This window comes from Meles meles, chromosome 8 (genome assembly GCF_922984935.1).
Source record: "Meles meles chromosome 8, mMelMel3.1 paternal haplotype, whole genome shotgun sequence".
Lineage (NCBI taxonomy): Eukaryota > Metazoa > Chordata > Mammalia > Carnivora > Mustelidae > Meles > Meles meles.
The window spans coordinates 63,619,455-63,644,996 of record NC_060073.1 but is presented as its reverse complement, the minus strand read 5'-3'; the positions used below and the strand labels follow the sequence as shown (position 1 = coordinate 63,644,996).

At 55.0% G+C, this 25,542-nt stretch overlaps 1 protein-coding gene across 1 annotated transcript in view; it reads left to right on the top strand.

Moving 5' to 3' along the window:
- The window catches only part of LOC123948785 (guanylate cyclase D-like), a 34,690-nt gene extending 23,409 nt beyond the window's left edge, over positions 1-11,281 (top strand). Inside the window, exons 14-18 of the mRNA XM_046015935.1 lie at positions 3,670-3,844; positions 4,834-4,932; positions 5,767-5,861; positions 7,224-7,309; positions 11,173-11,281. Coding sequence (XP_045871891.1) covers positions 3,670-3,844; positions 4,834-4,932; positions 5,767-5,861; positions 7,224-7,309; positions 11,173-11,281 — 564 coding nt within the window. The remainder of the gene's footprint in view (positions 1-3,669; positions 3,845-4,833; positions 4,933-5,766; positions 5,862-7,223; positions 7,310-11,172) is intronic.
- The last annotated feature ends 14,261 nt before the right edge of the window (positions 11,282-25,542 follow it).

Here is a 25,542-nt window from a genome sequence, read left to right as displayed (position 1 = left end):
ATGTGCCCTGAGTCACCCCTGGCTTGTCTCTTCCTCTCCTGCTAATCTTTTCTCACACATGTGTCCCTCCCAGCTCTGAATCATGCTCTCTGGTCTCCTCTGAACTCTGGCCAAGAGGTCTGCATCTTTCTGGCAGAATGAAATGAAATAAAACAAGGCCCGTGTACCCCTCCAGATGTGGGGAAACAGGCAGCCTCTTCCTGACGATGTGCGAGTGTGTCTCTCATCACTCCCGCCATCCGCCTCGGTTTCCCCTCCATCCCCAGCAGGATCTGGTTACTGCTCTTTAATCCGGTCTGGGTTGGGAGGCAGCCAGGCGATCATTTCCCGGTTCCGCGGGGGTCTGGGACTCCCTGCCAGCGCACTGAATGAACACTTTATGGACATGGCTCCAATGTGGAGCCCACGTGGGCTGCCGGGATGGAGAGGACTTACCCCGGCCGCTCAGCCCCAGTGGGTGAGACTGGCCTTGGCCACGCTGCCAGGTGACCCTGGGCAAATCACTTGACCTCTCTGAGTCTCACGCTCCCATTTGTAAAACAGAGGTGAAGTGCCTGTGGCTTATGATGGTTTTGCCCATCAAGCCATGTGAGAGGAAGTGCAATGGTTCCTCTATTCACCAGCACAATGCCCACGCCGCCGAGCACCACCATGAGCAGGTGCTGAGGCCTCCCTCTGTAAGCAAGTGTTAGGGGTGGGGCCCAGAGCTAGGTAAACATCTATAGAGGACTGACCCAACCTGGGGACTATCACAGGGGATTTCATGAATCCTTGCAATGGCCTGCCGCAGCATTATCCCTTCAGACGTAACCCAAGTTCAGAGAGGCAAGTAACTAGCCTAAGGTCACACAGCAAGTCAGTGGCGGAGTTGGATTTCACGTCCGTGTTTGCTAGTGTGGAAACCTTTGCCCTCACTTCTCCTCTGGCTATGTCCTCCCATCTGCAAAAGGACCGCACCTGTGTATACCCTTGCTTGCAGCTGAGTGCCGACGATCATAGGAGTCTTTGAGTGATCGTCATCATGGGTCCGAGCTCCTAGAGAGTGGGACCTTTCTGTCCCTGGAGTTGTAGGGGTGATTATTAGTGACACCAAACTCTCCCAGCTCAGGTGGAAGGCAGACAGAAGGCTGGAGGTCACTCTAACAGCTTAGAGAAACCACCATGCTCCTCTCCCCCAGTCTGGACCTTAGGCAACACAACGGAGGCAGTGCTGGGTCCCCAGAGCAGGCATACTGTCCCTGAGTTGCAGCTGTACGCTTGGTGGCTAGAAGTGGGGCCTATGAGCTATAGGTCTCTGGGGCTGCCTCTGGGAGGCGGGTCTGACCTACACGCACATGCTGACTGCTTGCAGGGCAGTAGCAGAGGGAAACCCCACGCAGCAGGCACACTCCCCAAAATAGAGAGGGAAAGGGCCGGAACCCAGGGTATCAAGAGGCAGCACAGCATATAGGCTCTGGAGCTGGACTGACCAAGTTCAAATCTGCACTATGTGACGTTGGCAGGTGACTTATATCTCTGACTCACTGTTCCCCTGTGAAATGGTAGAATTCTTGCCATGGACGGTCTAATGCATTGATATTTTTGAAGGGTTTGGAACAGTGTCTGGCATGTCATAGCTGCTCTCCAAGGACTTGAGCATTTAGTCTTTCTTCCAACCTTGCCAGGCAGACCACAGGTCCTTCCTCCTGCGGGAAGAAGTGGGTGGGCAGAGGGATAGCCGGGGCTCACTCATAACTTTCCCTCCCAGGGCACGGGGTGGGAGGTCTTTCTCCTCCGTGGAAAGAGGGGACTAGCCATGTCCTTGACCCCTGTCACATTCACCCCCAGCCCACCAAGGCTGGGTGGACATCAGCAGGTGATGGGGAGGGGAGGAGGAGCTCCCAGCCCCGAGCAGGGAAACAGGTGACCTGGAAGATCGTACGGACTCGACGAAGTGGCAGCTGGGCTGAGGGTGGGCTTGGATCTCAGCACAAACAAGGACTGAGAGAGAACACTTGAGGCAGAAGGGCCAGGCCATGAAGCAAGCATTGAGGGTCTCTGCAGACCGCAGGAAGGTTCCTGTTGATGGAAGCATGGCCAACCAGGAGCAATGGTTAGGAATTGTCAGGAAATTCTGCAAATCATGGGAATCCCTGACTGCCAGCCCACTGGGAGCAAATTTAAGTATCTAAATAGAATGTGGCATGATTAGGGCAGACCACTGCCTGGTGTTGGGGTAGAGATAGCCTAGGTGAGGGAAAGGCAAATGTAGTTGGGCATGGTCCATAGCAAATGTGGGAGAGAGTTAATGAATTACAGCGCCCCCTAGGGGCAGGGGACGTATTATTATTATTATTATTATTATTATTATTATTACCCACCAAGGTGCTGAGGGAGAGCAGATGTGGGGGGCCCGGAAGGACAGCTCTGCTCCCCAGGTCCCGAACGTGCCAGCATTTGCTGACTGCAGAAGATGCAGTGCAGGAGCTGGAGAGGGAAAGACTTGGTGGAGGGGTAGCCTAGCCAGGGGCAGAGCAGAAGGCCACAGTACACATCTGTGTCTAAATCAGAGTTACTTGGAGGAAGCAGCCACCTCTAGAAGAGGGACTTTCCTATCAAGAGGTGCAAGTAGGCCAGGCCAGGCAACGAGGAAGAAGGTGGGTGGACTTTAAAGCGCCTCCGAGTTCTGGGATCTTGGGATTCTTTCATCTCCCACACCATCAGCCAAGGAAGTGATGATGGTGGTGGTGGTGGAGACAGAAATGTCCATCCATTGAGCAGCTCTAATGAGCCTTGTTCCTTTAAAAAAAAAATTTGGGGGGGGCGGGGCGCCTGGGTGGCTCAGTTGATTAAGCGTCTGCTTTTGGTGTGGGTCATGATCTCAGGGTCTGGGATCAAGTCCCACACCTGTCAAGCTGGGAACCTGCTTCTCACTTTCCCTCTGCAGCTCCCCCCCAGCTTGTGCTCTCTCTCTCAGATAAGTAAAATCTTTTTAAAAAAATTATCTTAGGTCACATACAGTGCAATATTAGTTTCAGGTGTAGAATTTAGTGATTCAGCAGTTATGTTCAACACCTGGTGCTCATCACAGGTGCCCTCCTTGATTCCCATCCCCTGTCACATCCATCCCTCACCCACCTCCCTTCTGCTAACCAGAGCCTAGTTCTTTCAATGCTTTATCTTTAATGTGCATTCCACCTGAGAGGAAACTGAGGCTTGCATAGGTGAAGTGGTCTGTCCAAGGTAAATGGCAGAGCCAGGATTGGACCCACATCTATATGATTCCCAAACCTACATTTTTTCTAGTACACCTTGGAAGGCAGACCACAGGTACTTATTTTCCAAAGCCCTCCGGGGTGCATCCAATATGCACACGTTCCTCTCCAAATGAAGTCCTGATACATCACCTTGCATTGTGCAGACGGGGGTTCCCAGGTCTTGCCGATAAGGAGGTGGGTGGGGGGGAACCACAGAGGTGCCATCAACTGCAATTCAGACCAAGGCGATTATGAAGCGTGCAGATCTGACTGTTGCTAGGGCACCTGGGATGGAGGTCCTGACAGAGATGACACCCTTGGTCTGGAGACTTGAGGGGTGGGTCGGGGCTCCCCAAGAAGGGTCTTGTGCGGGCTCTGGGACAGTCCAGCAGGGCTGGGTCTTGCACTGGGGTGTGAAGGCTGTGGCTTCTAGGTGGAGACCATCGGGGATGCCTACATGGTGGCCTCAGGCCTGCCACGGCGCAATGGGAGTCGGCACGCGGCTGAGATCGCCAACATGTCCCTGGACATCCTCAGCTCTGTGAGAGGCTTCCGCATGAAGCATGCGCCCGATGTGCCCATTTACATCCGCGCTGGCCTGCACTCAGGTATAAACGGGGTCCGTGGGGGCGACAAGCTGGGGGGCATAGGCTGGGGCAATCCCAATGGTGTGCTCCTGGGATTCTGAGATTCTAAAGCTCTGGGACAGAAAATTTGGCATTCCTCTTTTTCTTCTGTTATTTGAAGGTTCTGAGATGTTTTAAGTCAAAGAATCTGTGATGCTCAATTTCATTCATATATATAAACATACACACATTGTCTCAGCCTCTGTCAGAGTCATCTGAGGCCATCCTGATGAGCTGATAGTCTGATGGAAGAGGCAGGACAGACACCTTCTGTGATTATGCAACCAATAAAATGTTTGCTGGGATGGATCTAGGAGAGACCACGGGGTCTCTAATACATACTTCTCGGGCCCCCACCCCTTCCTCCCTCCATGGTTTCCCCTGCAGGATAAAGTCCAAATTCCTGACACCCCCCCTCCACAGTCTCCCAGGCCCTTTGCTATTCCATACAACCTCAACTCCCATTACTTCCCACTTGCCCCTCCAACCACACCCAGCTGCTGCCCCTTCCCATAGACATGTGGACTCTGTCTCTGTGCCTTGGCACCTGCCATTCCCTGCCCACTCGTTCTCTTGTCCTCCAAGACACAGCTCATGCACTACCTCCTCCCGAAAGTCCTCTGTGCTGGATCAGACCACCCTCTCTGGGCTGGCACAGCTCTGATCCTTCCATCTGACAATACTGATCACAGCTTACATGCTGCGCCCCCCCCCCCCCCAGGCTGGGAGCTCCCCAGGAACAAAAACTGGCTCTGATTTATCTGTGTTCCCCTGCCCCCTGGCACAGATATCATCTCCTCTCTGGGTACGGTCGGAGATTCTATAGAGCCTCCTCTTCATCCCCAGCTGGAGTCCAGGAAGTGGGGTAGAGACAACAGGGCTGGGGGTGATGGGGGAAGGGCAAGACTGTGATGGGAACCTCTCTTGGGTCCAGGACTTCCCAGAATTCACTGGGCACCTTTGAGTTTCAGGGCCCTGTGTGGCAGGGGTCGTCGGTCTCACCATGCCCAGGTACTGCCTCTTTGGTGATACTGTTAACACTGCATCCCGGATGGAGTCCACAGGGCTGCGTGAGTGTTTGGATATTTCTATCTTGCCTGGGTGAGGACTCAACCTCTGCAGCCTGGCTATTTGAAACCGTGCTTAGTAACCAAACCACCCCCTGGTGGCAGCGTACCTTAATCGTCAGTGAGACAACTCTATGGAGATAATGTATTTCACTGGTTCTTTTAACTTTCCATGGGGATTTTGTGATGATCTCATGAGAGAAGACAATGACTTGAGAGGCAGGAAGCCTGGGTCCGAGCCCAAGTCTGCCATTGCCTTGCTTGATATCCTCGAGGAAAATACTCTTCCTCTAGGTCTTGGTTTCCACGTCTTTACAATGAGGAGATCTCTCTCAATTTTTTAATGCCATTTTAGGTCCTTGTTGACAGGAGAGGCCACTCTGATGGCTTGGTTAGAGCAGGTGCAAAAGTTGGAGTCCTAGGACCTCAGCCTTTGGCTGTAGAAGTCATGTGTTCCATAATGTCATTTGGTACACATCCTGAATGACTAGATATGTGGGCCCTAGTGGGGAGTCCTGTTCTTAAAATAAAAATAACTGCTTATCTGCTCTGACTCAGCCTTTACAAACTTCCCTGTAGGTGAAAATTATGTTCCTAGGGGTTCTGACTTCATCTTGAGTTCCTCTAAACCCTCTATCTATGGAATTTGCTTTTCCTCGAGGCCTCTATTTTAGTGACCAACAGGCTACCAGAGGGACATAAAGGTCAGGTGAAGGGTGTCGTATGAATCAGAATTTTACATTACTGGCTGGAACTGGGGTTGTTACCGGTCTTGACGATATTCCCGAACACTAGGGATGCTGCTTCCAGGTGGTGACTTACGACCTTTCTTGTCAGCATACAGAATTCACGTCAGCAGAAGCACAGTCCAGACACTGCTCAGCCTGGACGAAGGCTACAGAATTGACATCAGAGGCCAGACTGAGCTAAAGGTAAGGGAACTTTCTTTCCTGGAATTGATGGATGCCCCCACCCCCCATTCCAGTTTCTGTGGGCAGCAGGCAAGATTCTAACTCATTTGACTGACATAGAAGGAAACGCCTGTCTGTAGTTGAGGACGGAGCTGATCACCATTGCCTCAGCAATCGTGAAAGAGGGATCAATGTTCCCATTTTATAGTTGAGGAAATGAAATTTGGCGAAGTGATGCATCTGCAGTCAGGTAGCTGGCATCCCACAGCTGATGGCTCTAAGGCCCACACTTGCTCCGTAATATCGTCGGGTTCCTACTCATCCCTCAGGACCCTAGAGCACATCTCACCTCCCACGGAAGCCTGCCCTGACCCGGGGGCACCCAGCCTCCCTTTCTCCGGCTGTGGCTAGCTTGCCTTCTCTGTGCACCCACCCCTCCCATGACCGCCCTCTGCTGCTGCAGGGGTGATACCAGGGGATCCCTGCCCACGAACACCTCTGCATTCTTTTTTGAAACGTTAACATTCAATAAAGGTAATGGTTTAGTTTTCCCACGAGTGAATGAGTTTTCTTCCTACCCTACTTCCTTGGGTACAGTCAGGGGCTGGTGGTAAGACCAGGACGGCCTAGACATTTAAAGGCCCAGAACTGTGACAGGATCCTAGAAATTGCGTGCTCCATGGAATTGACTTCACCCCACTGTGAAATGTCACAGCAGGAGGGTGCAGCAACTTGTCCGCGGTCACAGAGCCTGTGAGGGCTGTCATGTGTGCAGTCCTTTGCTCTGGAGGTTATGGGAGCGTGAGCTGGAATAAGGCTTTTTTGCGGGGTGGGCATGAGATGTCCTGAGGAACAGAGGGTTCTGATGTCGGAGGGGAATGCAGAGAGGGGGTGGGGAGGGCAGCACACCAATCAGACGTTCTTCAGGATGGCCTGGGGGCTCCACGGGGCAATACCCATCCCTGGACCCAGGGCCCCTAATGCCTCCTTTACTCCTCTAAGTTCCAGGCAGCCGTACCCCTATCCCAGGTACGGGGTCCTGCAACAGTTGGGGAAAATCACAGTTTGTAGCATCTTGGGATCTTAGCATTCCAGATCTGCTGGTCATAGAATTCATGAACTATTATTATTCAGTTACTTTTCTAACAGAACAACAACTCATGAGGTATCGAGGAACAGACAGGTGAAGTAAGTTGGCCCAAGTCACACAGCTAGCCGGGGATGGAGCCAGGATTTGCACCCAGACAGTCTGGCAGAGGGCTCCAGGCTGCGCTGCCCTGGAGCTGTTCTCAGCTGCGCTGCCCTGGAGCTGTTCTCAGCTGCGCCCTTTCCTCTGGCCTTGCCTGATAAGCTGTGCTCAATCCCCTTTCCTCTCTCCTCCAGGGGAAGGGTGTAGAGGAGACCTACTGGCTGGTGGGGAAGGCAGGCTTCCCTGGGGCCCTCCCCACACCTCTGGACATCAAACCTGGGTGAGTAAGAGGAATTTCCCCCAAAGCTCAGCCTCTTTTGTTTGAAATTGGGTTTGTTCTTTTTCTGATTATAAGAGTATCACCTGCCCAACATAGAAAACTGGGAAAATACAGAATTCTTTAGTGATGAAAGAGTCCCCTGTTCCCACTGCTGAGAGACGGCCTATTGCTGCCACGTGGGTTGTTGTTGAGGTCTCGCTGCCTGGCTGGTCTCTCATTCTGCTCTGGGCTCTCCATTTGGGTCAGAGCATGTCACAGAGACACCTCCCTCGCGACGGCGTCAGGCCTGCCCCGCGGAGCTGCGACAACCTCGCTCTTGCGGCCGCACACGCGCAGTTTTCCCTTCCTGAGCCGGGTCCCCGTGACGCGCTGATAACAAGTGACGGGGCTTTGTTGCCATTCAGACTATTTCTGCAGATGAGGAATTTATAGATCAAAGGACACCCACGCTTTAGAGCGCTGGTGCCTGCCTGGCAGTTTGGCTCTTCCCTTTGTCCTCTGTCCTATGTGACCCTGTGTCCTTCCCTGAGGGCAATACCGGCGGGCTGGCAGAGGGAAAGCTGTTCTGCTGCGATGTGCTCTTCTCAAGCAGCAGACAGTCCAGTCCACAGAGAGCCCAGAGCAAAGTGGCCAGGTGCCACCAGTGGCCAAAAATGACAGTTTCCTAGAGATGAGAAGGTCCTGAGGTCCACAGGCTCATTGCAGGTGTGGAGGCTGAGCTCCACTCGGGTTTTCTGTCATCAGAACTTCTGACTGGCTCCCTCGACTCTTCAGGACGGCCCCCCACCCAAGGCTGTCCCATCTCTCAAAGACAGGAAGTGTGCAGGATACACATGGGCTTCCGGGGAAAAGATAGCTTGACTGGTGGGGCAGGGGCTATGGGCAGGGAGCTGCTCACAGAGGCCATTTCCTCTCCACCTGCCATCTGGGGACCCCAGGGGCATCTTGAGTGCCTCCCCCCTGACACAGAGTGGGGTCCAGCACAGCAGGGCCAGTGAGGGGGTGGTGGCCCCACACCAGTGTACAGGCCAGGTTGCAGGACACACAGGGCTCCCTTTTTATAAGGCCACTCCAGCCTCCTGGGTGCAGAAGCAGGTTCTGCTCTCAGAAAGGCCTCCACACAGCCCAGAGTCCTTCTGTTTCGCAGTGACTGTGGGGACACATTGCTGGGGCAGCCATGTAGGGTGAGGAACACAGGTGGCCCCGGGGCCTTCCCGAGAGCCACAGCACCCTGGCTCACCCATCTGCAGGAGAACAGCTATAGCCCTTTGTGTCCTTTCCTTGTCCACCAAGGTCCTCTGCTCCAGCCCGCCCCTCTTGCCCCTCCAAGAGCAGGCCTCGGTCTCCCAGTCTTCCAGGTCCCACCCCCACGGGGAGCCGCACTTCTCAGAAGGCCTGTCTGCTCATGGTGACTTCATTTCCTCACCCACCACTCCCTGCCCAGCCCCCGCAGTCTGACTTTCACCCCCACGCACCCAGAAGACTCCGTGCAGGTCACTGGTGACCTCCATCCGTGTCACTTGATCTGCGGGCCAGTTTTGGTTCTCAACCCGACCCACAGCTCGAACAGCATTTCCCCTTTGCCCTCCCTCTTCCCAGAAATATGCCCCAGGCCTCCCAGCTGGGCTCCTTCCTCTCCAACTCACCCTCCTCAGGCTCCGTGCCAGCCAGCCCCATGCCTCTCCCCAGCCCCGAAATGCGGGGGTTCCCTTCCCACCCAGACGCTGATGACGTCTATCATGGGCCTCGGCCTGACCTCCCCTCCAGAGCTCCGAGCTATGGAGCGCTCCTTATCCCTCAACAGATCCTTTCGGGAGCTCCACCTGGCAGCCTGGCCCTCCTCCAGGGCTCTCTCCTCGTGGGTGGCCTCACCGTTCTCCGTCTGAAAGGTGGAGGATGCCTTCCCGGGGTCCCCCAGTGGCTCCCCTCCCACCCCCTGAGGGCCCCACCTGGGCACCTGTCTCCTGCCCGATGCAGGGGCGCCTCACCACTCCCCTATCCACTGTGCCTCTCCACCCAGCACCTGGCAGCCCCAGCGAGGTCTGAAGGACAACACGAACATGATCCATAAGAAAGTCCCACAGTTAACACCCTCTGGGTCTCCCTATTACTCTGAGGCTCAAACCCTCTTCCCTCTTGCCCTGGAGGCCTGCTTCTCAGGGCCTGGGCCGGCCCCTGGCCTGGGCTCTCTGGCCACCTTCCCCTGCACACCACCGGCTCGGGACCTCCTTGCTGTTACCTTAAAACACCCTGAACGTCTTTCTGACACAGGGTCTCTGCGCCTGCTATCCCGGTGCCCTGGCCCATTCCTGTCCTGTCCCCCAGGCCTCAGCTCTGACGCCGCTCCTTCAGCAGGCCGCTCTGATGCCACGCACTGAAGGAAACCTGCTGTCACCTCCTGCCCATCTCCTAGCATTGCATCCCCACAGCACTTGCTGCTTCCTAACGCTTCTTTTCGAGTTCTTTATGGAACTTTCCCCTGCTTACATAAGCTCCAGGAGATCTGGCCGGCAGATACACCACAGGTCTTTCAGTGCCAGGAGCCCAGGGAAGGGGGGCTCGCAAGCTCCCGCTGGCTCCCATCAGGCCCTGGCCCACCCCTTCGGAGGAGCGGGAATAGCAGGTCTGGCAACCATTTGTCATCCCGAGCTCGTCAGCTGATGACTTTTCCACTCCCGGATGGAAACTTTAGAAAGTGCCAGAAACGTTTTCATCTTCTTGGCTCAGGGAGGAGAGAGAGCTGAGATGAGTCGCAGGGAGATCCACCTGACTTGGGAGCCTCCCAGGCCTCAGGCAGGTGGGGGGAATCAACACCCACCTCACCCACGGGCTCTGTCCTAGCACGTGGACACACGTGGGCCCACAAACGTAAGTGTGCCTACATGTGTGCACACCCACATTACCTCCGTCGTGGGCATCAGATGCACGCATGCATGGAAAGGCCACCACGTACCCCTCCGCTTGCCTGGAGATGAGATCACAGACAGACCAGCAGATACACACACACCCCCGCACGCACGTGCACACGCACACCCAAAATCTCTACAGGAAGGGCTTAGGGGTACTTGTCTTGGAGTTGTGGCTATAAGGCAGTTATGAAATTTGAAATTTTTACTTGAAGTATATGCTATAACATGATTTTCTTTAAAGTCAAGTTTTCTAAAGATGCTTTTATCCTCCCTTTCTGAATTTGCCATACCTGCGGAAGTTATTAATCATTATCTATTTGGGGATGTTTGGGGAAGCTGGTGAAGATCAGGGGAAGGGGACACAACCACAACAGCAAGGCTCGCAGAAGTGCCTTCCATCTCATGTTACAGAAACACTCCACGGGATGCTGCCTTCTCTTCCTTCTACCCCAGCCAGTCGGGCTCAAAAGTGTCCCCTGCCAGGTTGCTGTGAGGCCCTGGCTGTCACTCAGAGCCTTCCTTTCTTCTCCAAACAAAGTCCATAACTCTAACCCACCCTCCTCCAGGCATATAAGGGAAGCAAATAAGAAAATGAAGGAGTGTGCTGGTGGGGGCCCAAGGTTCCTATCCCAGATATGCCTCGTACCCCAAGAGTCACAGAACCCCTCAGCCCACAGCATTCTGGCTTCCTAGCAACCATCTGGAGCAGGGGATGGATATGGGGCCTGCTCCCCACCCCCTGGGAGGCTGCTGGACATGAAGCTGTGCATGCACACGAGTCTATGACATTGCCCCTCTCCGAGCCTGGCCTGGGGATGCCCATGGCAGGGCTGCTACAAGGAGCAGGACAAGCCCAAGAAGCAGAAGGGGCTCCCTGTGAGCACCTGGGGCTCAAAACGTCCACCCCTGTCCTGGGTGGTGGTCTTATTATTCTTGTTTCTCCTTTTCTCCTAGAGATCCCTGGCAGGACCTCATCAACCAAGAAATCAGGGTGGCCTTTGGCAAAGCACGCCAGAGCATGGCCAGGCCTGGGAGCTCAGGGAAAGCCTTCGCTGGGCCCTAAGCAGGAGGACAGAGTGGAGCAGGGCCTGTGCCAGTCCAGAAACTCTTTGCCCAGACACCCCTCAACCCTCTCCCTGCGCCAGTCTCCACCAAGAATTCTCTAGAATTCTCTCGCTGAGCAACCGGGCAGCCAGCAGGGTCCTCGTTACTAAGTGCCCTAGAGCGATATTAATTGATGCATTCCAGTATGAATCCTGTGGGTAAACTTGCCCCTTGACACAAAAACAATAAAAATAGAATTATTCCCTCCCTTTCAGGCAGTGCTTTGTTCCTGACTAATCGTTTTGACTCTGAGAGCTTGTTATCATAGAGCTCATTATTCCTCACATCCAGAACACCGTTCCCACTGGAAGGCTGAAGTGCCTGTGCCCAGAGGCCGGAGGCCATGTGCCCCAGGGGCACAGCTGTCACAGAGGAAAGCACGATGGGCCCAGGAGCTAGAGCCAGGCAGACGAGGGCCCCCGACTGAGAGGGACTGCCTCCTGACGGCACTTCACGTTTCCGAGACTGTCGGTCCTCTCTAAAATGGGCGTTGATGAGGCCATGTAAGCCCTGTTTCTGAAACCCCGTAAGTACATTGCTTCCTTCCCTGCCTCTCCCATCCTAACCAGCCTCACCGTCTGGGTATCTGTGAGCACCGTGCAGGGAGTCCAGGTCTCGGGCTCCCAGGATGTCGGGGAAGGAAGGGGAGTGGAGTGATAATTCCTTAGTTCTTAGGAAAATGAGACTTCTGTCTTATGGGGGGGGGAGGGGGGAAGCAAACAAATCCACAACCCACTCATTAAACCGGCTTCTAACATCAAAGAGTGCTCACCAAAGCCCCTGGGCTGATTTCAGAGTGGGCAGACAGAAGCAAGTGGAATTCATTTCCCCGACTGGGGGCAGAGAGCCAGGGGCCAGGGGGCAGGTTCAGCCCTAAACAAACTTGTCCTTCTTCAAAAGAGCCTTTGGGAAACAGAGCTGGCACTACACGGAACTGGGGGTCATTGGAAAAATGTCCCAGTGGGTGGGTGCACTCACAGATGCTAGGTTGTGTGTGTGTGTGTGTGTGCACGTGTGCTCGTACTAGAACAAGGGAAAGGACATGTGTGAGGCCCATGGATGTTGTGTGTATGAAGCCAGGAACAGCTGTGTGGTGGAAAGTGCTAGACTTAGCTTTGCGAGACGCCACTGCCGTTCCTGACCTTGCATGAATTTGGGCCTAACCTTTTTACTCAGGACTTTCCGGAAATGCTGAACGGGGCTGCTTACCCTCAGCTCCCTTGAGAGAGAGCACTGTGGACACAGCACATCAGGCCGAGCAAGGCCGCGGAGGTGCTGGGAAGGGAGGACCTGCACACCCCCATTGGTGGGACACACCCATGACTTTGGGCGGGATCACGTCTGTGGCTGTGGTACAGCCAAGGGGGTGGTGGGGACAGAAGCGTGGCCCTGTTTCCTCCACTGAACTCTGTGGCCCACAGTCTGCCTGTGGATCTTCGCTCCTCATCTATGGAAGGGATGTGGGGTCGAGGTGACTGCGAGGTCCCTCTGGGCATGAGTCTCTGTGAGCACCCATGTGGGAGGCAGACCCAGGAGACCAGAATTCCAAGCAAGAGCCAGCTTTCCTGTGGCATCCCAGTCTCTCCATACCCCGGGCTCCTCACCCTGAGCAGGGTGAGGGAGCAGGGACCAGGCCCCTGCCCTGCCTGCCTTATAGGTCTGCTGTTGGGTCAAAGGCAGCAACAGCTGTGAAGGCACGCTGTCACCTGAGGGAGACTTCAGGGCGCACATGCGCGTGAACAGACCTGTATGGCTCTGTGTACATTATGTGTCCATGGGTGTGTGTCTGGGAGCAGTGGCCGATCTCCATATATTTGTGTCTGTGTCCATTTGCGATGTGTGTCCAAGTGCATGCCTTGTACACATATGGGTTTTATGTCAGACTGTGCCTGGATCCAGTCATGGGTCTCCCTGATCTTGGTCCCTCCAGAACGGCGGTGTGGGGAGAGTAGGACTTGTCCATCTAGCCACCCTCTGAGCTGCCCATGTTGAAAAGGGCAGAGGCAGCTCTGTTCTCAGAGGTCCCTCTCAGACCCCACACCGGGGTCCTTGCCTTTCCCCAACCTTCCCTCATCAGCTGGAGACAAGATCACGGAGGACGAAGGCCCACTTTCTAGATGAGGAAACAGAGGCTCAGAGGGGTGAAGTGATCGTCCATGCCAGCCTCCTTCTGCCTTCTGATTGGATATGGTTACACAGTGTGACAAAAGGCCAGAGAAAGAGCAGTGGTCCCTGGAAAGCTCTAGAGGGGGCATCCGCAGGGGGCACACGGCTTTTCTGTGAATCGGTGGGGGGGGGGGGGGGGGGTGGTGGTGGTGAGGACAGAACCTTCCCGGTAGGCTGAGGAAGCTTTGAGGACCTCATGCTCCTCTCACGAGGAGCCGGCCTGGCATTTGCATGGGGCTTCCATGCAACTGCCCCGGTGGAACCCCAGAGATGGGGCCCCAAGTCATGACTTTCATGGTGAGTCACTGCTAGCTGGTCCCCATGAAGTCAACACTCCTGGCACGTCCAAGGAGTGGAGTTCTCGCCACGGCAGACAGAACCACAGGGTTCTAGAAGGTGGATGCCGGTCCTGGTGGTCTGGAAGTGTTTGGCATATGGTTCTTCAGGAAGGCACAGATCAGGACGAACTCCTTGGGAAAGCCAAATGCTTTAGCCTGGCATTCTTCTACTCATGCTGGCTTCACCCCAACTGCCCCCTTCCACTCAGTGTTCTGGTCATGACAGACTGTTCTTCCCCAAACCCCAAACGATGCCACATCTTAGTCTTGTTCTTTTCTCTACCTTTTCTCTACGTCTTTATCCTTTTTTCCACATTCGGCGAACTCCCAAATGTCATTCAAAACCCATCTAGAAACCACCTCCTCCAGAAACCCTTTCTCAATCTGCCCCCTGGATGTAATCAGTAGTGGCCTGCCTGACCCTCCCTTGATGGCAGGATCTTTATCTAGTTCATTCCTTTAGTCCAGTGCCGGGGGAGGGGGGGTGCAGTGGGAAATGGAATGGATGAACTCACAAACTAAAGAATTAGCTCGCCCAAAGGCTCTCAGCAAAGAGTCTCCCCTCCACATGGCCAGCTTCTGAGCTCTCCTGCCTAGTTGAATGCTTAGCTAGGACCCTGCACACCAGGTGCGGGCAGGGTGTCAGCCCATGGCTTCACCCATGGGCTGCCCTGTCTCTCCTCACCACCACCCTGTGTGCTGCTATGGAGGACGTCACCTCCACCCCTGCACTAGCCTGGGGGACCTTCCCTAGCCCCTGTGCTTCCCACCCCTTCTGGCCAGCTCCTCCTCACCCTCTATGCCTCTGTTTCCTGCCGCCTCCTCCAGGAAGTCCTTCATGAAGCCCCTCTTCACCCCTGCATATTGCCAGAGGGGCACTCCTCTGGGCCCCCAGCCCCCTGGCCACGCTGTCCTGTCCCGTCCCTGCAGACTGGGGGCTTTCTAATGGCAGGGCAGGGGCTAAGCCCCTTTTCTGTGGCCCCAGTGGGGGAACAACTATAATAGGGCAGGGGAGCTAGAGGAGGCTACCGTGGTGGCAGGAGAACTTCACTTTGAGGAAATCCACCTGCATGAAGATCCAGGTTTGCACAAAGACTGTTCGAGCTGAATCTATGCTCTTCCGGGGGAGGTGAAGGGACATAGAGCAGGAGGAAAGGGCCACACATGACTGAGCATCTGGTGTATGTGTTGTCAGGAACTCGGCCTTGTGGCCCTAGGCATGGGGTGCTGTCATCCCCACTGCCCCTGTTGTTCACCTGGGGCTTCAGGACGCCAAAGCCTGGGCTCTTTCCCAAGGGCCAGCCATGCCATCTCCAGCCCTGGCCTCGCAGAAGCCATTCCTGCTGGGGGCTTCAGTCTCCCAATCAGTATGGGGATGGGGTCTAGTAAATCTTCAAGGTCCCTTTCCAGTTTCTGGGAGTCCTTGAGACTCTTCAGAAGTCCACTAGGGGGCAGGCAAGCTGTTCCAGAAAGAGCAGGAGCCCCTCGTGCCACCCGAGGATTCCCGGTCCCTCCCCAGCCAGCGGGCTCAGGGGTGGACTGCCAGGCCAGAAAGGGAGGACTGACTGTGTGGACAGAGTGACAGGTGAGGCTCCGCCTCACAGAGGAGTTCTGCTGGCGGACTGTCTCTGATGAGTGAGGGACAGTTGAGAGGAGAGCAGATCTGTGTCCTGTCCCCATCCAAAAAGCCTGGCCCAAGCTGGCCTATGTCAGACTTTTGTCCAGTCTCCAGACATTTGTGCCGCTACTGAGTAACACCTAGGGGACGTTCACATGCCCCCATACCTTGCCCCGGGAGGCAGGTGTAGTGGTCCCCATGCGCGGACAGGAGAATGAGTTCTTGCTGGCAGTTCTCTTCCATCACTGACTTAGTTCTCCATCTGGGCTCCAAGCCCTGACTGTGCTCTGCCTGGTCACCTGGCCAGAACCAGGAATGATCACCTTCTCTTCCCTGTCCTTCCTATGACTCTCTCCCCAACCCGTATCCCCACAATCAATCCCCAGGTCTGTCCCACCCACTACACCGGCCTCTGCCTTTGTTCAGGCTTCACCATCAGGGTACTCGGTGATGGCATCGACCCCCGGTCCACTCTCTTGCCGCCACTCCCCATTGGTCCGTGCCATCCCCAGTCTACCAGCAGCACAGACCTTGCCAGGTCACCTTCCCACTTAGCACATTCCCCACTGCAGATGGCCAGGGCCCTTTGCCAGGGAGCTCTGTCCAGTGGGTCCTCCCCACTGGCCCCTCTGGTGCCCAGCCCTTTCCCATGCCCATGCCTAGCCCTACCTTGTCCTCTCAAATTGCTCAGACCCTCAGTTTGAACCTAGAGGATTGCTAGTGTGAGACATTCTTATTAGTAGTTTTAATAACCCCCAAGATCTGGGCTCAGTGGCCTGGAGGCTGGGTGACCGTGGTGTGCAAGTCCCAAATACTAGCTTGAGAAACATCACAATATCCACTTGGCACATCTCCCAAATGCCATCGGGTACATGGCCTGGGGAAAGATGGGCTGTGGAGACAGTCTGTGTTCTCCCTGTGCGTCTACCTGGAGCCCACACCCAGCCCTTTGATTTAGCCCTAAAACCAGACCCAACTTCCCAGTGCATCGTGAGAAGTAGAGAGTTTGCTGGAGATCTCCCGGGAGCCAGAGCACATCATTGCATCATACAACTGGGCTTCATGAACCCCTCCCAGCCCCTCGGTTTTCCCCCTAGTCCCCTCTTTGGCAGAGCCAGTTTCCCCTCCTGTCCCCCCTTTTCCCCCTGTTGTCCCAAGCCAACCAGCACCCAGCTTCTGCATCCTGCTTCATCGGTAGCTACCCAAAGAGCAATTATAAGATTGGTCAAAGGCCTGGGAACCTTTTAAAGGGCTGAATCAGGCTCACTTGCCTATGGGGAGCCCACAGGAGGCTGAAAAGAAGGAACTGATGTGGACGGCATACCTGTGCTTTACCCCCCACTACGATCATGCCAAGTACACATTAGTGCCCCCATATTTTCCATGGAGTTCTTGAGACTCAGTCCATGGTTACCCAGCAAGCCAACAGCAGAGCCAGACCTCGCCTCCAAAGCCTTGTTGGCCACAGCTACACACTACATGGAAAAAGCTGACACAGACATAGTGACGGCCTCAGCTGCCAGCTACAGGGTGGGACCAGCCAAAGGAAATGGGGTGAGCTCTGGGTTGAGGTCCAGAGGAGCAAACAGGTGAGGCCGGTCCCCGGGGAAAGCCAAGGCCAACAGCCAGGTGTCCAGATGGCGGATGGAGATGCTGAATGGGCAGATATCAGAGTGTGTTGCAGTCAGAGGTCAAAGTCTGTGTCTGCAGTGTCAGTGGGGCAGTGGGAGAATAAAATAACAAGGGCGCCAATGGACTCTGGCCATCCAGAAGCCTTCACGGGGCCTTCCAGGCACTGGGCAGATTATCTTCAAGGCAGGCAGCTCTAGGAAGGGTGGTCCTCTGGCAACACTAAACACAGAGAGGGACGGAGGCAGAAGGGGGACATGGGGGTGGGGAAGAGCAGGAGAGAGTGGGGGGCAGGGAGAGCGGGAGTGTGGCAGAGATCACTGAGCACAGCCGGGACATGGCAGGAAAGGAGACAGTGGAGGATGTATGTGGGTGCGTGATATGGAATCTGGTCCCTGGGAGTAGTGAAAGAGACAGGAAAATGGGAAATGTGACATGCACTTGGACCCCCAGGACCATCAAAGGGTTTTAAGCAGGGAGCGACCTGGTCAGATCTGTTTAGGAAAGACTCCATCTGGCTGCCACGTGGAGGATGAATGGCTGGATGGATGAACAGGAAAGGGAGATCCCGGGGCAGGAAGGTCTCCTGGAGGGAGGGCAAGGGGAGAAACACGCCAGGCCAAAGGCAGGGGGAGACCTAGGAGATTCCACACTTAAAGATCAGATGGAGGAGGAAGAAGAGGAGGGGGGCCAGGGAAGGATCCAGGAAGGGATGCTGGAGAGGTGGCAAGAGAGCCAGGAGGGGGCGTCCCAGGGTGCCAAGGGCAGAGGGTGATTCAGGAAGGAGGTCGTGGACAGCTAAGTGACCAAGGGACAGAGGGAGCTGGGGATGAGCTGGTTGGAACATGAGGCTGGAGATGACTGGAGGAAGGAGGGAGGCATGTGGGTGGGGGGTCGGAGAGGGGTGGGAATGGACACAGTAAGGGTAGATCTCACCTGGAGACAAAAGGGGGCAGCAGTAGCCGGAGGGGACATGGATCGGCTGGGACGGGGTTTGGGAAATAGGGGAGTGTCCATGCTGAGGGGAGAGGCTGCAGGGAAAGGGGTTGCCCAGTCCTCCCAAGCGATGGTCTCCGCCAGCGGGAAGCACAGCCTGGCCCCCAGGACACCAGGCAAGCAGCGGTGAGGACGGTTTCAGGGGTTTGGATCGGGCCTCAAAGCCAGGCCTTGCCCCTTGCATGCAGAGGAGAGGGAGAGCAAGTGGGCAGAAGTCACACAACCCAGAAGAGGCCAGAGAACAGCAGTCTATAAGGCTGAATACCCATTCCCAAGCTTCCAGACCGAGTGAGAGTGGCTGGTTTTGGGGACAGGGCCAGGCATCCTCTGGGTCCTATAGCCTCAGCCCAGCCTCTAAGCTCCCGGTGTCCTGAGGTCCCAGCATCCCGTCGGGATGGAGCACAGGCTTGCTAGGAGGCTACACCAGTCTGCCAAGCTGTGTCCTTTCCCTTCTTCCCTTTCACGCCCCAGGAGATCAGCCACTTGACTCGTGTATGATCTGCTTTGGAGAAAATCAGAGTCACAAGCACTGTGAGGTCATGGCGTAGTTCCCACATGCACGGATCCTTGTACGTGCTCTGGGTCTGGGAGCCTGGGGATTTTAAGTCTTTGCTGTGATTACGGGATAGGAAGTATGTTGGCGGGCAGTGTGTGTGGTGCACGGGATAGATAGGTATATACCTATCTCCAGTATGCTCAGGGTGTCCGTTTGTGCCACGGGCTGCCTGTGTGGTGTAACACTGGAGTCAGATTTGGGAGTGTGCGTGTACCTGTGTGTTGTGACTATGTGCCTTTCAAGCGTGTCTCCGTGGAATGTTTGTGGACAGTGTGTACCTTTGTGTAATGTGTGTGTAAGCCTGATGCTTGTTGTTTTCATGAGTTGTGGCCCTGTGTGTCCTGTGTGATCTTTGAGGGAATATACAGAGGTGTGTGTGGGGGGGTGTGCTTTCGCAGGTGCAGTGTGTCTGGGCGGGGGGAGCATGTGCGTGTGAGAGGCTGTTACGAGGGGAGGGGGCAGCCCAGCCCTGCTGGGAGGGGCAGATATCTAGCTTCCCTGCTGCCGTGTTCTGGCTGTGTGACTTGAGCTAATGTATTCTAGGAAGGCCTACTGGTCTTGAGGAAGTCAGTGTGAGTAGTACAGGCAGGGGTCACAGAGGCCTGTGCCAAAGAAGATGGTCCCAGTAAGAGCTGGGTGTGCCCAGCCCTCTGTCCCCCAGCCAGTGGTCTGGAAGCCCCACCTGCCGCCTGCAGAATGGAAACGCCGCCCGCTCTCCCCGCCCCTGGAGGCAGCCACAGATACTCGTCAGAGAGGCCCCCTTCCCCCCTTCCCACATCTTCCAAGCAGAGCCAGGGCAAGCTTCACAGACCACTTCACTCCTTCCCTGAACGAAACCAGCATGAAGAAGATAGAAGTGCTGCCAAGGGGAAAAAAGCAAACAATAACCCGCCAGCAATCATAGCGGTGCCATTGACTGGATGAATGGCACGGCAGGCAGGCTCTGACACAAAGGAGCTCACTCCTCAAACAGCCCTAGTCGGCCACTATGGCTCCACTTCACAGAGACGGAATGTGTTCAGAGAGGGGAGGCCGCCAGCCCAAAGCCACACGGCAGTGGGCAGCACAGTGAGGATGGGGTCCGCCTCTGAAATCTGGGCTGCTTCTCTCCCTCGGCTTTGCCCTCCTCAGGCCACTCCTCCTCCTCCCCAAAGGGGAGAAAAAACGTTACACACAAGGAGCATCGTGGTATATTTAAAGAGGCTTAGAACACATGCTCTTTCGGCTAATTAATGTTCCATCAAGTGACAACACGTTATAGTGTTAAATGGGTCTGGGATGGAGGCTGGCTGCCTAGACGTTTCTAAGCTGGCTGTGCAAATTGAGGTAATCACTTAACCTCTCTGGGTTTCCTCATATGTCATCTCTATAAAATGGAGGTAATAATGACAATAATAATAATAATAATAATAATAATAATATTTACCTCACTGGGTGTTGTAGGATTAAATGGGTTACAACACGAAAGCTGCATCAGAAAGCTGCCTAGGCCAGCCTGTCCCCTTCCCAACTTGAAAGTATACAGAGGCCTCACACTGGTCTCAGAATTTCACACATGATGAGAAAGACTCATAATCCTGGGAACCATAGCTTCCCTCTCCGTGCCTTCATTCTGGCAATTCAGTGAGGAAGGCCTGCAGTCAACTCCATCTCAGGAGGTTGAAGGCTGCCCCTCACCCTCACAGGTGTGGCGGTTCTCCAAGGGGGGGCCTGCGAACGGGTAGCACCAGTGCCCCTGGGGTTGGCACGAGCTGAAGCTTCTGGGCCCTACTTCAGACCTACAGAACCAGAGTCTTGGGGGTACCGAGCAGTCACTTTTATCAAGCCCTCCAGGATTCTGATAGTCTCCACAGTTTGAGGGGAGGGAGGCAAGGCCTCTGAAGAGCCTGTTGTGTGAACCCTGGAGTGCCTCATGTGGGGCAAGTTAAGAAAGTAGGGTGGGGGAGGGGAATCACCCCCACAGTACCCTCTTGGGGCCTAGAATCTGCTGTTTTTCTTGGAGTGAAAGTAGAGGAAGCAAGCAGGATTCTCTGAAACTTTAGGAGGTGATCTTTATCTGTGGGGGTCACCTGGGTGTGCGTGAGCCAGTTTCTGGAAGCTTAGGGCTTCTCCCACCCCATGGGAAGACAGGAGCCCAGAGCCTGCTGGGAGCTCAGGGTAGTGGGGAACCCGACATTGGGAAGGGACCTCCAAGGAGGCCCTGGATGCAGGGTATGCCCACCATGGGATGTCCTCCCTGGGCGATCCCTCCCGTCATGGGAGCTGGGCTTGCTGCCCACCTCTGCCCTGAGCCTATAGCCCTCAGGCCCTTCCACCTCAGCCCCTCCCTGTCATTGTTTTCATCTGGCAGCAGCAGGTCCCTTCAGTCAACCACAGAGTCACAGCCTCTCAGGTGAGGAAGACGACATCAATATCATACTGACCCAACAACCCCTACTCCACTCAGCTTTCCACAGTATCATCTCAATGCCCCCTTGAGGTGGCAGAATGACAGTCCCCAGTACACAGATGAGAAACTGAGACTACCAGGAAGAATGACTTGCCTGAGGTGGTCTGGCTCGCCTGTGGCGGGCTGTCCCCAAGGCAGCCTGGCCTCCACTTAATGCTGTCCTCAGGACACTCATGTGCTTGCTGTCTGTCTCCCCCCGGGCTTGGCTGTGATACTGCTGTTGGAAACCGGGACATGACATTGTGGACTCTAACCCAAGCCAACCCCAATAACTCGAGATCTTCAGGCAAAAGCCACATGGGGTTTAACCTTCAAATGGTTAAAATGGAAGAGAAAGTTATGTGGCTCAAAGGGACAAACCCTGAAGTTCCCAGCAGCCTGGGTGCTGCAGAGAGCTGTGGTTTCATGGTCCACGGCCCAGCCCAGTCAAGCTCTGGAGACGCTTCTGATCCTGCCTGTGTGCTTCACGTAGTCTCGAATTTTCTTGTCTACCATCCCCCCTCTCCCCTGGGGCCTCCCGGAGCCTCCAGACTCCTCAGAACCAGTTTTCGATGACCAGACTCAGAGCCCGGAGCCTCTTGTGTGGCAGTGGAGGGGTACACAGGGCCTCGCCTTCCCTGGCATTGGTCACCGCTAGTGCTCAGGACCCCCCGCTGAGAACAGAAAACCAGCCAAGCTAGTTTCTGGCCAGGGGTGAGGGCTGTGGAGTCTGAGGACTCAGATGGAAATGGTAGCTGTCCATTTCCATGTCCTGTTAGCTGTGTGACTGCGGGCAAGTCCCACCATCCCTCTGAGCCTTGGTGTCTCTTCTGTAAAAGGGGGGGGGGGTGGCACCAGTAACCCCCACCTCATCAGAAGGCTGTGAGGAGAAGATAAGTCAAGTGTGGTACCTAGCACCAGGCCTGGTCTCGCAAGGCCTCCTTACTCCCATTTAACACATCAGCTTCATCAGAGCAAGGGACACACCTCTTATCCCTTTATAAGTGCTAACTTCCCAGTACCCAACATTTGTTTTTGGCTCATAAACTCTCTACAGCTGACATCCACTAACATTTGTTTTCCTCTCCTATTCTGACTCCAGGAGACCGCCCATAGCTAGCACAGTTTGAACCCAGTTGCCCTAGGGAGCAAAGAGGGGGGGTTGGTGGTAAAAGAACTGGGGAACCCAGGGTTCTGCCCCAGAAGGCAGGGCCCCAGGAGGGGCTGCTTAGGGACTTCCTGACTCCCAGGGGCCCACAGAGGTGCTAGGCAGGGGCAGGGAGTGAGGACGGCCATATCCTTGCACTGAGATCTGGCTTGGGAGTACAAAGACCGGGGTTCAATTCCTTACTCCAAAGCTGTGTGACTTGAGCCAGTTACTTATCCTTGCTGAACCTGTTGCCTAGTCAGTAACTGATAATAAAGACACCTCACTGTAAGGCTCTCTCTGGTTGTTTTTATCCTGATTTGCCATATGAGATGAAAGACTGGCCCACACTGGGGCTTCAGCAAAGAGCAGTGGAAACCAAACTGAGGGCCCAAGGCGCCATGATCCTTTCCACTTCAGTTTTACAGTTAGATGGGGGCAGCAGGGCCCAGAGTTTTAGCGACTTGCCCAAGGTCACACAGGATATGCACATCATCGCCCTCCTGGGCTGTCCTGTGTGGTCTCAGGGGCTGCTCGATCCTACCTGAGACTTTTGGATGTCATCTTGGCTTTAAGGTGAAGGCCTCCCAGGGAGCCTTGAGCCCAGCTTGGTGACTGAGAGAACCCTCTCAGCTCAGCATGGTAGTCTGAGGACATAGGAAAAGACGCGTCTACTCTCTTCACAAAGAGGATGAGGGAGTGGAAGCATTTTCACAAAAATACCAATATGGTGCAGACTAAACCACCCATCGATAGGCTGTTCAGGAGAACTCCATATTCCTGGGGGTGTTCAAGCTGAGACTTAATCAACACTGGATGGCAAGCCGGCCTTGGTGTCCTTTTAAAGAAAACCAGCCCTCCTCCACACACACACAGCTGCCAGGCAACCCTGACCCTGCTCAGTTCCAACCTCTCCCCCTCCTTCAGATCAAGCTCAGACTCCTGGACTCGGCCTTTAAGGCCTTTAGACTCAATCATCCTATGTTCTCATCCGCCTCCCATTTGGTCTGGGAGCTCCCGAGGGTAGGTCCTGGACACTTTTATTCCTCCGCTTTCTGGGGCCCATCAGGGAAAGGAGGTCATGTTTACTGAGCAAGCACCACGGCCCAGGGCCCTGCCCAGGTACCTTACACACGAGGTTGCCTTTGATTGTTCACAGCAAGCCGCGACATCAGATGATATTATTAGCCCCACTTCGCAGATTCACAAACTGAGGTCTGAGAGCTCAAGCAACCTACCAAAAGTCCCACAGCAACGTGACGGCTGAAGAAGTGAAGGGATGTAGGAAGGGGTGCTGAGCACACAGTGTTCTTGGTTTTAGTCCCCTGTCCCATGGGGCACCCTCCACAGGTAGGCACACTTGGTTGCCCATCTATCTCCAACTCTTGGGGAGCCCCATCCGGACACCAAGTGAGGTGGAACCCCGTGAACTAACTAACCATAACCACAGCCTTTGGGGGGGTGTGGGAGGCAGACCGCTGTCCCCCAGCCTGTCACAACTCAAGCCCTGCCCTACCCCAACACCAGCCAAAGCTCTGTGCCAGCCCAGGGATCTCTGCTTGGCAGTGGCTCAGGCAAAGAAGAGCTGGCACACAGCCGGCCTGGGCCTACGTGTGGCAGGAGCGGGTTGCATGCGAGAAGGAACCTGGGAGATGCCAGAGTCTGGCTCAGCCACGCTCTGCCCATGCTGCAGGGATGCCGTGAAGCACTTTCTGGGCATCTGGCCCCTTGGACGAGGATCTGGACACAGAAGCCAGCAGGGTACAGCAGAAGTATCACCAATAGAAACAGCAAGAAGTTACCTAACACCTGCTGGGCCCAGGTCCCTGGCTGGGTTCGCTATATTTCATTCTGGCACCAACCCTAAGAAGTAGTTACTATCTTCTTCACTGCAGAGGCAGGGAAACAGAGATTTCATGTGATCAGAATAGCACTAGAGTTCAGAGAGAGGATTCGGGTGACCAGCTGGGACCTCCATGAACATAAATCCGAGGCCTCCAGTGGCCGCGAGGGACAGGAGACATTTGGACATCCTTCCCTGCTCCTAAACCCTTTCCTACCCATGCCTTCATCACGGTTGAGGCCCGTCCTTAGGGAAGACTTCCCTGATCTCCTCCGCTGAGGCTAGGTAAGGCCCTGGCCATCTGCTATCACAGTTTGTCTTCTCTGGACTGTCTCCATCGGCGCAGGCCTGTCCCCAGTGTGAGCCTGATGGGAGGAAACAAAGATGGCAGCCACCTAGCGATTCAGGAATCCCGACTTCTAAGCCCAGCTTTACCCTGATTTACCATGAGGCTTTGGGTGGTCACTTTCCCATCTGCAAAGTGGGGCACCCTGTGTCACTGTCCGGGCTGGGAAGAGAAACATTCTATCCTTGGAACTGGGGGCCAGAAGGACTTCCATGACCTTTCTCTCCCAGGTACCTCTACCCTTGGGTCAACACATAGCAGGGCAGAGTACCTGTGATTAGGGAAGACCAAGGCATCTGGGAGAGAGGGTGGCTTTGTGGGGAAGATGTACCGCGACCTGTAATGTAAAAGACAAGAATATCACCATGCTACTTTCCCTTGCACTTTTATTTTTTTTTTTAAGATTTTATTTATTTATTTGGCTGACAGTGACACAGCAAGAGGGGGAACACAAGCAGGGGGAGCTGGAGAGGGAGAAACAGGCTTCCCGCTGAGCAGAGAGCCCAGTGTGGGCTCAATCCCAGGACCCTGGGATCATGACGTGAACCCAGGGCAGACGCTTAGCTTAACCCATTGAGCCTCCCTCGCACTTTAAACCAACCTGAGCAGGATGGTGCCTGGAAAAGAGCACTCAGATCAGTCTCAAATTCCTGCTCTTACAGGCTGTGCGACTTTGGATGCTCCATGTAACTTTTCTGAGACTCAGTTTCCCCAAACATAAACGAGGACCTTACTAGTCCCAGACAACTGGTTTTTATTTATATTCGCTGTCCCATCCCTAGCCTCACTTTCTCCATTTGGGACTGGGGACTGGGGACTGGGGATTTGGACGGTACCATGTCTCAGGACTGCTTAAGGGTCCCGGAGATGGAGGAAGGCCAGCGCGGATAGGAGAGAGCACAGAGAGGGGAAGTGACCTGCCTGGACTCGTCATAGGGGATGGCCGTAGTGTGGGGAACCCCCTCTGTGGCCGCCCCAGGGCCAAAGAAGGGTCATTTCCTTCCGCGTTCAGCCCCTGCCGTCAGCTCTCCTGTTTGCTCACCCTAAGTGCGGCGGCGCCGGCCACGGGAAAACGGGTCCAGGCCGGATTTCCTCTGCGGACCTGCGGTTCCTAGAGTCCCCCGCCCCCCCACGACTCCCGCCCCTCCGGACC